At 40.5% G+C, this 14998-nt stretch overlaps 1 protein-coding gene across 1 annotated transcript in view; it reads right to left on the reverse strand.

The window, feature by feature from the left end:
• Positions 1-8346, reverse strand: part of OTC (ornithine transcarbamylase) — a 63671-nt gene extending 55325 nt beyond the window's left edge. Inside the window, exon 1 of the mRNA XM_017507009.2 lies at positions 8060-8346. Within this exon, the coding sequence (XP_017362498.1) occupies positions 8060-8136 (77 nt within the window). The 5' untranslated portion in view covers positions 8137-8346. The remainder of the gene's footprint in view (positions 1-8059) is intronic.
• Between the last annotated feature and the right edge of the window lie 6652 nt (positions 8347-14998).

Here is a 14998-nt window from a genome sequence, read left to right on the forward strand (position 1 = left end):
TCAAAACATTAAAAACTTTTATTGTCAGTTATAAATGTACAGGGAAGTGAAAAATAGTAAAACTGATGTATTTTTTAGTGCATTGTAATTTAAAACATTAAAAACATTGAGAAGTATAGTGCTTTATTTCCTTGTAAAAACTTTCAAAAGTGATTTCTACAGTGCTTACCTTCTCATCAGAGAACTTATAATATAGAGCAAGCATCTTTTCTGTTTTGGTAAACTGTCATAATTTTTTCTAAGTTTGGATAAACTTTTAACATTTTCCTTTACACTTTCAGTGAGGTGTAATATCTCTGAGAGTTCCTTTAATGTGAAGTGTTTTGTTGGTGTTACTTCCCCTGGGACATCTTCACCCTTTTTGTCACAACCACTTTCTGCAGTTATGTCAATAACTTTGTCTTCACTAAGTTCCTCTGGCTGTATATCTACAGCTTTTCAAACAGCCCCAGGGTAACAATTCTATACTCAGCTGTTTCTTTCAGAACTCAATTTACATACAATTCAAATTTAACTTCCACTGCTATCGCATTTTCTTTTTTTTTTTTTGAAACAGAGGCTCCTTCTGTTGCCCAAGCTGGAGCACAGTGGCACAATCTTGGCTCACTGCAATCTCTGTCTCCCGGGTTCAAGTGATTCTCCTGCCTAAGCCTCCAGAGTAGCTGGGATTACAGGTGTCTGCCACCGCGCTTGGCTAATTTTTGTAGTTTTTAGTAGAGACAGGGTTTCGTCATGTTGACCAGAATGGACTCGAACTCCTGACCTCAGGTGATCTACCTGCCTCAGCCTCCCAAAGTGCTGGGATTACAGGCCTGAGCCACCGCACCTGGCCATCTCTGCTGTACTTTGATGTGCTGCACTGTCATTATCCATTTTCGTAAAATGTCCATGGGTATATCACTGTGAGAAAAGGAGGCTGCGCAGCTATACTCTTTGTAATCTGTATGCAAATTGAATGATAGATGTACAGTGACCAATCACCAACAGACTTTGAAAGAAGTGATATATTGGTCACTGATCATGATGTGCTGTGCATGTGTTATTTACATGTGGACTGAAGAGTTAGCAATGAAGTTTTTGCTTTATGAATTACTCACAATTAATACACTATGTTGAATGAAATTTGAACTGCGTTCGTAATGGCCTAATGTTATTAACTAAACTGTGGTAATTGAAATTCGTGTACATTGGGATCTTGTAAAGGAAGGGCTGGCTGAACTCCAAAAGCTTTCCCATCACAGGACTCCTTGATATACCATTCCCTCGGTCCAGAACACTCTCTCCTCAGCTTTCAAAGCTGTCCTTCTCATTCTCAGGCTGTAAGCTTAAATATCACCTCCTATGAGATTCCTTCCCTGACTGTACTGTCTAAGTAGTCTTCACTTTACCTTCATTTTGTTTGTAATACTTATAAAAATTTTAATATACATTTATGTGTCTATTTAATGCTTACTTTTACTCTTCTCACTGGATTATATATGATCAGGGGCTTTCCTATTTTATTCACTAATATATACCCAGTGCTTAGTATAGTGCTTGGAATATAGTAGGCATTCAATACATATTACATATTACTTTATTTTTTCGAGACAGCATCTTGCTCTGTCACCCAGGCTGGAGTGCAGTGGTGAGATCTCAGCTCACTGCAGCTACCTCCCAGTTTCAAGTGATTCTCCTGGCTCGGCCTCCTGAGTAGCTGAGACCACAGGTGCATGCCACCATGCCAGGCTAATTTTTGTATTTTTAGTAGAGACGGGGTTTCACCATGTTGGTCAAGCTGGTCTCGAACCCCTGACCTCAAGTGATCTGCCTGTCTCAGCCACCCAAATTACTGGGATTACAGGTGTGAGCCACCACACCTGGCCTCAATAAATATTTCTTAAGTAAATGAATAAGTGATAGTAGGTCTTTAGGGCAGAAGTAAATCAATTTGTGTAAGAAAAAATTCAGGCTGGGTGTGGTGGCTCACGCCTATAATCCTAGCACTTTGGGAGGCCAAAGCTAGTGAATCACTTGAGGTCCGGAGTTCTAGACCAGCCTGACCAACATGGTGAAACCCTGTCTCTACTAAAAATACAAAAATTAGCCAGGCATGGTGGCAGATGCCTGTAATCCCAGCTACTTGGGAGGCTGAGGCAGGAGAACCGCTTGAACTTGGGAGGCGGAGGTTGCGGTAAGCCGAGATCGTGCCATTGCACTCCAGCCTGGGCCACAGAGGGAGACTCCACCTCAGAAGAGAAATTGCACCACAGCTAGTGAGGGGTGTCATGCTGTTTATACCACTGAAAAATCATTAGAGTAGTCACCACCTTTCTCAATTCTATCCAGGAGGTGGGGCAGGAAATGTTAGCTTGGGAAAAAGAGCTGTTTTTCATAGATAATCAAGAACTGACCAGCAAAACTTATCACTGAAAGGAAAGCAAACACAATGGTCCCAGTTTAAATTCCTATCCTGTTTACTGTTTCCTCATAGACCTCCCCTTGGCTCCAAATGGAGCTGCCACACTTCTTTCCTAATCTACATAAAAATTAGAAGAGTTCCACAATGTCACCACATTAAAACAGTTCTGACATAGGCCTCTCTTTTTTGTTTCTGGTCTGTATCAAGCATTTTCTTGCTTTTGGGTGATAAAGCCTCGCTTGAATTAGCCAGGTAAGACTGCTGCCCATCAATGGCTATTAAGTTCCCCTAGAGACCTCATTCCTCAATAAGAGACAGCCTGCTCTGGTTCACAAGCACCAGAACCAGGGCCAAATGCATTATCTGAGTCTCCTGTAAAATGCTTGCTTTTCTTATACCAAAGTGTACAAGAAGTAAATCAGAGTAAACAAGAAATCTCCTTGGTACACCAGACATAAACCACATCATTATTCTTCAGCCTGCACATAAGAGAGAGGATGTGATGTTGTGGGAAACAACGGGAAGCACGTACAAATATTCCATCAAAACTGTCGCTGCAGTCTGGTCAGAGCCAGAGCCTTTAAAAAAGGCAAGATTAGTTCTTTACATTCATTTTATTCCTTGAAAATATAATTACAGAGATTTCTTAACCCCAAATCACTGAATGCTAAGAAGTTAAGCCAAGGTAATAAGAGATCTTTGTATTAACTGTAGCCAAATATCTTCCTAGCTAGAAAATGGAAGAGTATTCGCTACTGGCAGAATGAAGCCTTTCATTGCTAGTGTCTGCATTTTCCAACTCTGGTAAACTGGGGGATGGGAGAGACTTGGATGTATTCCCTGGTATAATTGCATTTTATTGGAAGAGAAAGTGCTTGATTTGAGTAAAATGTGGTCAGTCAAAAACTGATTTTGCCAGAGTAGGAAAAAATTCAGTGTTAAATGATACTCTGATCCCTACAGACAATTTGAGATAAAGACTTTAACTTCTGGAGATGTAAGAGGGGGCCAAGGGGCCTATGGCTGAGATTTTTATGTTTATTTAACCTTGCATTAATGCAAGAACTAAGGCATATTTTCGTGTGTGTGTGTGTGTGTGTGTGTGTGTGTGTGTGTGTGTCTTTACTGAGATATTCTGGCTGTACCTAAAAAAAAAATTATTAAGCAAAGGTAGATTGGCCAACTTGATCAATGTGAAGGAATCAAAGTAATACAAGCAATGAAATGAAAAGACCAGTGTCTTTAAATATTTGAATTGTAGTCCTAGTTCAGTTCAGATTTAGGAATAAACAATAGCTTTGGGAAACTTATTTGCCATCTCAAGCCTCAATTCTTCATCTGAAAATTTAAGAAACTGAATGAAATCAGTGATTCTCTGTGTCTATGTCTTCCCCCACACTCATGAAGTTTGTAAACTGGGGCCACATGAATTTTCAGTGGCCTAACTTTAATTCTATCCCCTTCTTTCCTTCTCAAAAAGGCATATTAGGATGCATGCAAGAGAAAGGAGCTTTATTTTCACCAAAAAAAACCCTTGCACTCATTCCACTGATGTGAAAAAAACTCACAAATTATTTCCAAATTTACTTACTTTCCTATGAATAATAATGATAATAATGTATTAATAAAAATTTACTTGAAACCCTCCTTACTGTTGCCACATACCCATATGTCATATAAATTACTGATAGAGTGAGGAGGCAGCCAAGGTCGCCCCAACCCCCAGCGAAACCCCATGGTCAAGCCTAAAACAGCCTGAAGGCTGAAAAACAGGACTGCTTGTCCTGGATGAAGCCCGCCCTTTCCCCCAACTCCCCCAACGGATTCTTTCTGAATAATGCACCTGGGAGGACAGGGTGGGGCTTCAGGGAGGTTCGCAGGTGGGGAGGAGCCGGGCCTCTCCTGTTCCCGTCATTCAGTCTGTGAGACAGCAGCCTGTTAACAGGAACCCCTCTGGCTTTGCTGAGTTATTTATCTTTTCGCCCAATAAATTCCGCTACCCCTTGCCCTTCAAAGTATCTGTGAGCCTAACCTTTCCTGGTTGTGTGACAAGAACATTATTATTGATCACTGAGTGACTAGTGGTCTAAGATACCTTAGATCATTAATATTCTAAAATTGTGAAACTTCCCATCTGAAAACTGAAGAATTCACATGAAGGCTTTCTGCACACCTACTATTAAAGGTCTGGAAACCTGAAACTGTCAAAAATCAGTGGCTTGTTTTTTCTAAGTTAAATTACTAAATATAAACCAGGAAACAAATTCCACTGTTGGCGAAGGAAAACATCATGACCCCATTCAATTTTTGGTGCCATCTCTTTTTCGGTTTTCTGAAGTGAAGTGATTTTTTGTTTTGTTTTGTTTTTGAGACAGATTCTCACTCTGTCGCCCAGGCTGTAGTGCATTGGTGTGATCTCCGCTCACTGCAACATCTGCCTCCCAAGTTCAAGCAATTCTTCTGCCTCAGCCTCCTGAGTAGCTGGCATTATAGATGTGCGCCACTAGGCCTGGCTAATTTTTATTTTTATTTTTATTTTTAGTAGAGATGTGGTTTCACCATGTTGGCCAGACCAGTCTTGAACTCCTGACCTCAGGTGATCCACCCACCTCAGCCTCCCAAAGTGCTGGGATTACAAGCGTAAGCCACTGCACTTGGCCGAGGTGATGTTTTTTAAAGGCATTCATATTAAGTTTTGACGTTGTGAATAATCAAAGTGCACTGTTTTCTCTCCTCTATGCGACAACATGAATGTCTTATAACACGTTGTCTGTATGTCCATGTGTGTATGGATGGGCCTGTGTGAGAGATGAGGGGGGAAACATAATGAGTTATTTGAACCCTTATAGAGGTCTGGAATGAAATACCTGAAAACCAGTAACCTCTGGCTCCAATCCATAACCTCCACAGAATTGGGTGGCTTAGCTCAATAGTCTCTGAAGAAATTTCTATTTGTGAGATGAAATTGAACTGTGCTTGCAAATTGGTCTTTTCTGATAAAGAAAGAGATTTTTTTTTTTAGTCGTTTCTTAAAAAGCTCTAAGTTGTTTCCCTAATAGACAACAAATCATAGGACATTTTATATTATCCAAACACAGCAAGCCTTTATAGCCTTGTTTATGACATGGAAAGCCTGTGAATTGGGTGTTTTCAGCAGTCTTGGTTTCTGATTCTATTGATTTTGTTTAAAAAAATTAACTGACTAAAAGTGATTGATCCATGGGCTGTGTGCATGGCTTCAGCCTTACTTAACCTATTATCCTATTATTTTATCATGTCCATGGCAATATGGCTGCTCACTTCAAAACTGTGATTCCTATTTTGTGGCACTATCAAACTCTAACCATATATTTCCTATTACTCTGGAGTAGTAAACTCACATGGTATGTTACTTAACAAGGGCTCTCCACCTTTCCCAAGAAATATGGGAGAAAAAAATAATGTGAATCCCTGTGAAACACTGAAAATCAGAGTAAAAATATAGAACAGGCAGGGTAGCCAGGGAGTTTTTCTCTGTTGTTGAGGGCTTTGTCAAAGGTTACAGGTCTTATTGGAGATGAGAAATTCTGAATTCATCTAGCCTACAGGTAGTGCAACTAACTAATACAGTAGGAAAGAAAAATACCCATGCCACGTGAGAATGCATGTCGAAACCATTTCAACATTATCTCATTTTTCAATAGAGATTCACGCTATTGAGTTTCGAACAACATGGGTGACTTGAGGCTTTCACATTTTCAAATAACATGTTTGGATTTGGGCTAATTTAGGCATACTTTTGCACCAGTTCCCATTCACTGTAAGAAATAGCTCACCAGGATTTTCAGAAATGTAGTCTGGCTCCTGGATATAGACAGTAGTGTATTAGCAAATACACGCACACACACACACACACACACACACACAAAAGCCCAACTCCTTGAAAGAGGTTTTACTTGCAATATTTAACCCGTAATAAGTATTTTAAAAATCAATTGTCACTGTAATTTTCAAAGAACAGTATAAGTTTAAGTTCCAGACTTTGGTTATTCATTCAATTGGATCTTTTCAACTCAGTGACGATGTCTTGTTAAAAACTATGGAATAAAATTTTATCATATTTTTATCTGATGTAACTCAGTGTAATGGAATACTAAAATAAATAATGAATATTGGTCTATCACTTTTAAGGTTTCATATACATTATCTCATTGATTATCACTAGACTATGACTTCATGCAGCTGGAGTAAAATATATTTTTATTTCATTTACTAGTGTATCTCCAACTCCTTGATAGAACATGGCACAAGGTGGAAGTTCAATTATTTGTTGAATGAATGATTGAACCACCCTGTAATGTAGGCAGAACAGGTGTTAACCTTTTTTCCATTTTATAGGTGAAACAACATTGCAGAAAAGTTTAGTGACTTGTCCAAGGTCATATAGCCAGCAAGGGTGCTGGTAGGCCTTGAACCTAGTTCTTTAGACTTTTCTCCACGTTGTTATCTAGTCCAACTGGCACTAATTGGTAAGCCCCATAATCATTCTGGGCTTTATTTCCCTTATACTTAAAATAAGAGAAGTGAAATAATTTCAATTGATTATTTGACCTGTTTAAGAAATAAAAATTACATTTCCTCCCAAAATAAAATAAGAGAAGGCATTTTTCCATGGCTCTGAGGTCTCACCTATAGACCTCAGAGCCAGAATGATACCTTAAATGTTATTATAAATTAAGCCGATAATACTTAGATGTTAGGCTCTCTTCTGAGAGCCTTATATTCACTAAAGAAGTAGTGCCAATGGTGGAGTCCAGAGAACCTAGAACTGTCATATGGTCCAGAGAAGGGATACCCAGGGCCACTGTCACAGGTCCACTTTCTAACAATAGAAGGAAACTGCAGACCAAAAGCTTCTTCCTTAAGAACGTCAGGGAGGTTGTTTCAGGTTATAAAGAAGCTCTGTGGAAATTCTATCTGATTATTCACAAGAAACTGTTCTAGAAGCCTTCTGGTAGTGATGTCTCCACCTGATGGCCTTGCTTACCCAGCTAACTCGTATTCCCTGTTTCCTTCCCCTTCCCCGCTGACACACTACATGCCATCTTCAACAACATGTGCAATGGTTGTAAACAGGATGTAAACTTTTATAATGAATTCTTTGGAGACAGCCTGCTTTGCGCATGCCAGCAAAAATTTCAGGGATGGTTTTCAAAGTCGTATTTTGTTTAAAAATATCATTATCTCCATCACATATAAGGCTTCTTTGCAGCAGCTTTGTCAGTATTTATTAGTTGCTATTTGGAGTCTGTTTTTTCAAAGGAACTGATTAGTCTCAACACCCTAGAGTGAAATATCATTTTCTAGCAAGCCCAAATACAAGCTGAAGGCCTTGTGTAAATTACTTCCCCTCATTTCCTTCAGCTACTTGCTTGTTTAGAATGTACACAAAAGGAAGATGTCAAGAACGTTTAGTCTGTTATACCTGCCATGGGTGGCTTCCCCTACAGCACACAATGAAATTGATTACAGAACAACTGAGAAATGAAAGCTCCGCTGGAATTAGGGGCAACTGCCTCAAATAAGAGTTAAGCAGAGTGTGGCACAACACTGCAGAAAGAGGCCTTACTGCATCACCACAGTTCCTAAATCAAACACAAATCTCTGACCGTCACTTACCGAAAATTTCGAACCACGAATTTGTGACCATTTCTAAAAGCTGCATTGTTCAACAGGATCCTCAGATTAAACAGCATCTTCTTTTAACAGTGAAAAGGATGATTCTATGCTCTTGAAAACTCCACAGCAAGTTAGCCAGCAAAGGCCACCTAAAAACTAAGAAATGTGTTCAGTTGCAGTGAGGGAGCAAAGGTAACATCACCCTTCAGCTCCCTTATCAAAGTCCCCTGGTTAGAGATACCACAGGGCAGAGTGCAGGAGCATTTGAATTTTATGCCAAGCTCCACTACTGTGTATTTTTGTAGAAGAAATCCTGACTCTTTTAGTGCCCAGCCTCCTCATTTTTCATAATATATTTATACTGTCACATGCATGTACAAAATAAATTTACAAGTACTCATTGAGCATATAATGTATGCAAGGCACTGCAGTACGGGCTGCTGTGAAGGTACATAGAAGTAACTCATTTAGAAAATGCAAATTAGCACTGCAAAAACAGCCCTGAGTAGTACTATTCTCATTTATCTCACTTTTCTACTTCTAATTGCCAGTCTTTCCACAAAAACAAATAGAAAGTAGTCCTCTGGAAGTTATTTTGGGGATGCAAGAAGATAGAGAAGGTATAATAAAAATATCTCAGCCCTGGAGCTTCCCTCGTGCCTTGCCCGTCTATAAAGAAAGAGTTGCTGGCTGGGGGCTATGGCTGACACCTATAATCCCAGCACTTTGGAAGGCTGAGGCAGGTGGATCACTTGAGCCCAGGAGTTGGAGACAAGCCTGACCAACATGGTGAAACCCTGTCTCTACTAAAAATACAAAAATTAACCTAGTCTGGTGGTGTACACCTGTAATCCCAGCTACTCGAGAGGCTGAGGCATGAGAATCGCTTGAACCCGAAAGACGGAGGTTGCAGTGAGCCAAGATTACACCATTGTACTGCAGCCTGGGAGATAGAGACTCTGGAAAGAAGGAAGGAAAGAAAGAAAAAAAGAAAGAAAGAGAGAGAGAGAGAGGGGAGGGGAGTGGAGGGGAGGGGAGGGGAGGGGAGGGGAGGGGAGGGAATACTTGTCTATTGATTCTAGCAGGAGCCCACAATAGAAGTGGGAAGTGAGGATACCATATACTCCTCCCCTTGCAGCCTATTTAGATCACTAAGGGGCCATCTGCAATCTCACATTTATTCAGTTATCCTCAGTTATAAATCATATGATTCAAACTATTCTGTTTCAGATACCAGGCTACACTGAAGTTTCAGAGAGAGAAGATGACATCACCTTTGCAGAGTTCACAGTTCAGTAAAGGTGGTATGATTTGTAAACAAATATTCTTAATACAAGCCTATAGGAGAGTTCCGGACAAAATTGTCCGGCTTCAGAGAAGAGGGAGAGCTCTAAGGTAGGAAGGGTAGGAGGAAGGAGAGGAGGGACAGGGGTAGGGCTGCCTCTTCTGGTCAATTTATATGACTTTAGCAAACCCAGGTAAATATTTGCTAGAAGTTTGAAGAATACCAAAAAGTGTTATTTAATAACCAACTATGGCTACCTCAGGAGCCGAGATGTTTGTGATGTCATAATACTAGTAGATAAATAAATATTGACATCATGGCCGGGCGCGGTGGCTCAAGCCTGTAATCCCAGCACTTTGGGAGGCCGAGGCGGGTGGCTCACGAGGTCAAGAGATCGAGACCATCCTGGTCAACGTGGTGAAACCCCGTCTCTACTAAAAATATAAACAATTAGCTGGGCATGGTGGTGTGTGCCTGTAATCCCAGCTACTCAGGAGGCTGAGGCAGGAGAATTGCCTGAACCCAGGAGGCAGAGGTTGCGGTGAGCCAAGATCGCGCCATTGCACTCCAGCCTGGNCACAGTCAGAATACAGAATGGTTCTATCACTCCAGAAAACTCCCTTTTAAATCCCTTTGTAATCACATCCTTTTCTCTTCTAATCCCTGGTATACTGATCTTCTCCTCTCTCCCCTATAGTTTTGCCTTTTCCAGAATGTGACGTAATTGGAACCATACACTATGTAGTATTTTTGGACTGGCTCCTTAGCATAATGTCTTTGAGATTTACCCATGTTGTTGTGTGTATCACTACTATGTTCCTTCTTATTGTTGAGTAGTATTCCATTGTATCGCTATATCACAGTTTATTTATCCATTCCCCCATCAAAGGGCAATTGAGTTGTTTCCTGCTTGGGGAGTTTGTAAATAGAGCTACTACAAACATTTGCATATAGGTTTTTGTGTGAAGATAAGTTTTATTTATCTAGGGTAACTGGGAGTAGAATAGCTGTATATATGGTAGTTATATGTTATGTTTAACTTTTGAAGAAACTGTCACATGGTTTTGCAGAGTTAGTATACCATTTTGCAATCTCAACAGTAATGCATGAGAGGTCCATTTGTTCCACAACCTTTCCGGTACTTGGTATTGTAAATATTTTTCATTGTCACCCTAACAGTTATGTAGTACAAATTGTGGTTTTAATTTGCATTTCCCTAAAGGCTAATGATATTGAGCATCTTTTCATGTCCTTATTTGCTATCCATTTATCTTTCCTGGTAAAATATCTGTTAAATATTTTGCCTACCTTTTTTTTTTTTTTTTTTTTTTTTTTTTTAAAGATGGGGTTTCACCATGATGGCCAGGCTGGTCTTGAACTCCTGAACTCAGGTGATCTACCCACCTCAGCCTCCCAAAGTGCTAGGATTACAGGTGTGAGCCACCGTGCCCGGCTGACATTTCCAAACTTCTGTCAAATCTTCCGTTCTGGAAAGAATATTCCAGGCAGAAGCAACTGCTTGCAAAGTCACAGAGATGAGAAGGGAGAGAGTGAATTTGAAAACATAATAAAGCATCTTTGAAGAGGCGAACAAGGCCACTTATTGAATAGGTTTCAGAGAGCAAAAGTGTTCCATGTAATACAGGAGGGAAGTTGAATGTTTGCATGGAGCCTGAGGGAGAAGAACCCAAACCACATGCTAATATAAAGTCCATAGCTTTACCCCATATCTTCACTGAACTGTGTTAGCCGTACACACAACTCATAATGGTAATGCTTGGAGAGAAATCAAGAAGTGTCTGCAGTTCCATGCTAGAGAGTACAATCAGCATTTTCAAGATGCCAAAGCAACTCACAAACCCTCCCAACACTACAGAGGCAGGAGCTCAAAGCCAGAGGGAACTAAGAAAAAGTTAAGATACCAGTAATTCCCAGAGAAATTGGAAAAGGGAGCTGCACCACCGTGGGATGAAGTTGAAAGCAATTTCACTTCTCAAAAGGCAGGACATCTCAATGGACTTGTAATCCTAGCTACTCGGGAGGCTGAGGCATGAGAATCACTTGAACCCAGGAGACAGAGGTTGCAGTGAGCCAAGATTGCGCCACTGTTGAGGGGTAGATTTCAACTACCCAACTTCTGCTGATTGTGTCATATGTGGAGTCTGTTTTACTTTACAGGCTTTGATGTTCATCCTCAGAATTCATCCAAGAGCTCTTGTTAACCCCATGATCCCTCTAATTCAATGTTAACTTCCTTGTTTGGCTACCAATCTAGTTATCTTTGTTCACCTAGCCATGTATCCATCCATTTTTCTCTGCCACCATCAACAATTGTGCAGCCATCATAAGCCAATTCTCTGTGCTGTGTGGGTTCTGAGAGATAGAGTGATAAACAGGAGTGATGAGTTCCTTCCCATATAGAGTTCACCATTTGGAATGACTCCAGAATACAATTTCTGTCTCTGTTCTCTGACCACAAACTTCTTAACCAGGGGGAGGGGCTTGTTACCTGCTCCCTTGCTTCAAGCCACAAGAGACCTCCAGCTTGACCTGACCCTCATCCAACTTCTATCATCAGGGGGTGGGGATTAGATGGGGTTCCTGAAAAGGTGGCACTGATTTTTTATGAATTGCAAGAATCAGAAAATAGTCAAAACTGGAGGGAGCTACAAAGGATATTGTAGCGAAAAAGGGAACCTGTGAGTAGACCCAAAGAAAGTAACAAATAGATTGTGTAGGGTAACAACAAATGATATATAACTGGAGAAATACACTCCATCATTGACCATTGAAATGAAGCCCCACCACCACCAACCATACTATGAAGACAAAAAACCATGAGTGTCTGTGTCCTGTTTATATCCCCTTGGCATTCTGTCTTCCCCTGCATACCTGCCACTCTTAATGCAAACACCCACTGCTATCTTCTTGAGGATAAACTTCTCATATTCCTCACTCTTCATGTGGGTGGCTTAGTCTATTTTGTGTTGCTGTAACAGAATACCACAGACTGGGGTAATCTATAAAGAAAAGTTGATTTGGCTCACAGTTCTGGAGGCTGGGAAGTCCAAGAGCATGGTGCTGGCATCTGCAGAGGGCCTTTGTGCATTGTCATCCCACGGCAGAAGGTAGAAGGGCAAGAGAGGGTGAGAGCGAGAGACAGAGATGGTTGAAATTGCTTTTGTAACAACCTATTCTCTCGATAACAAAATCCACTCCTGTGATAACCACATTAATCTATTAATGAGGACAGGGCCTTCATGTTCTAAACATCTCTTAACAGTCCCACCTCTTACTACTGTCACAATGCCACTTATATTTCAACATAAGCTTTTCAGGTGACATCAAACCGTAGCAGTGGCAACTATGAGGCATATTTTACATGCTCCCCAAAAGGTGCCCAGTGGAATTGAACCTCAAGTGCCCACAGTAATAACCTGCTCATCAATCTACCCTGTATTAGCCACCTTCCCTTCCCTGTCTGCTTTCCCTCACTACCCTACCAGTGCTTCCTGGGACCACCTCTCAAATCAACTACTTAGACCCAAATTCCTTCCTTAGTGTCTGTTTCTCTAGAAACTCAACTTTTGCCCAGGTCTACCTTCTCAACAGTTTTGCAACACAGCTTCTTGTTCTTTTCCCCGGACCTTCTGTCTTTGAGTTGGTACCTGGGCTTTCTCTGTCAACAACTTGGTCCCCAATATCATATTGCAGCCTCACTCTCCAGTTTAGTCCCAGTTAGCCTGTCAATAGTGGTATGCTGGTAAATGTTTAACAACTAGCTCCTCAAACAAAGAAAATAAGCTCTGAATTGGAGCAGTCTGATTTGTAAGGTGTAAATATTCCCACCACTGTCAATTTCAAGCTACTAATGTGACATCACTGAACACAGAGATGAAGAGAGAGGCATAAAAATAGCTCTTGCAAGCTACTGTGAGCTGGCTCCAGAATACCACTGTCTACTACTCCCATCCAGAAAGGAGGACTGTCTCAAGGTTTGGAAAGAAGTATTAAAGCCAGATTGCTGCGGGCCTTGAAAGCCAGATTATCGAGTTAAGAATTTAAACTGTAGTCAAAGGAAGATTATTAAAGTTTTGGAGCTGGGCACACAAGAAGACATATGTCATTATTTGCATTGGGTTTTGAAACCATTAACCTTGGGCCATTGAGAAGTGCAATGTGAATAAAACAAAGGCAAAGAGACAAAGAGGTTATTGTGTGATAACACATATTAGGGCTTTGGAAATAGAAAACTGGAGATGGATGCAAGAGAGATTTAGGAATTAGAATTCACCTATCAGGAAAATTTATCAGATGTTGAGGGAAGGGAGACGGAGAAGTTAATGAGATGCTAGGATTTCACATTTATCCTATTACTGAGAATACAATTCCAAATAGCCAAATCTTGCTATTGGGGATATAAAGAATGTTAGTTCTCTGACATTTTGAGCTTTTAAGTATCTGTATAAACTTGAAATATTTCTTTGAAATTGCCACTTGTGCTTCCCTAGTAAAATCCAAGCACTGAAGAGGGAATCAATGTGATATAAAGGAAAGAATGCTGAGAATGATGTTTGAAGATCAAATGTGACCTCTGGCTCAGTCACTAGCTTATGGTGAATTTGGCTAAGTCGTTTGGTACCCTCAGAGTTCTCACCTGTCCAACTAAATAAAATGAGTTATTATAGCACTTTGGAAATTTTAGCATGCTAACCAAATGTGAGGTATAGTGTCTAAGAGCCTGGGCATAGATAGCTATTACCAAAAAAATACTGCAAATTTGAGATCCGTACAGACAAGACATATGGCTATTACTGCAGTGAGAAGCTCTGATTTGTTTCAGAGTGTTGCTAGTTACATAAATAATTTTTATAGCTGGTTGCCTAGAATCTTTAAGATCCTAGGAAGCCACAGCATTTACATGCAGTACACAGAAAATAAGTCTTCCGAGTTCTGTGGGATTGTTGCTGATGAGCTATTTTCCACTAGATGGACAAAGAAGCTTGAGACCAGTAGCCACCCCGTGACAATGAGGGGAAGTAGCCTTACAAGGAAGCTGTGGTTGGCTAAGTGGAAGAAGGAAGGAATCTTAGTCATTTAGGACATCATTGAGTTGCAAAATCAACCAGCCTCATCTCATGAGCCTCCCTACCACTTGGCACTTCATTATGCAAAATAGCAAATGTCCTTATAGATGGACAATTCCTCTGAATTGGGGTTTTCGTACTTGAAATCAAATGTATGCTAACTAATGCATAATTTGGCTTAGGTTTTTGAAGTTTTGTTTCTCATATAACAACAGGAAAAAAAAATGTTCTAGATGTGGGTTCTACTTCAGAATCTATTTTTTGATTCAATAACCTTGGGGAAGTCAGTTACCTTAACTGCAAATGGAAATCAATACTCTCTTACAAATTTTCTTATGTTAAATGAACATACTTGATGTGTTTTGTTATTTAAAAAATGCTACATTAGCATATCATAAACTTAACTTTTTTTAGTCTACAGTGCTTTGAGTTGTAAAACATGTATAGATTTGGGCCGGGAGTGGTGGCTCACGCCTGTAATCCAAGCACTTTGGAGGCCAAGGCGGGTGGATCACCTGAGGTCGGGAGTTCATGACCAGCCTGACCAACATGGTGAAACCCCGTCTT

This window comes from Cebus imitator, unplaced genomic scaffold, assembly GCF_001604975.1.
Source record: "Cebus imitator isolate Cc_AM_T3 unplaced genomic scaffold, Cebus_imitator-1.0 Scaffold366, whole genome shotgun sequence".
NCBI lineage: Eukaryota > Metazoa > Chordata > Mammalia > Primates > Cebidae > Cebus > Cebus imitator.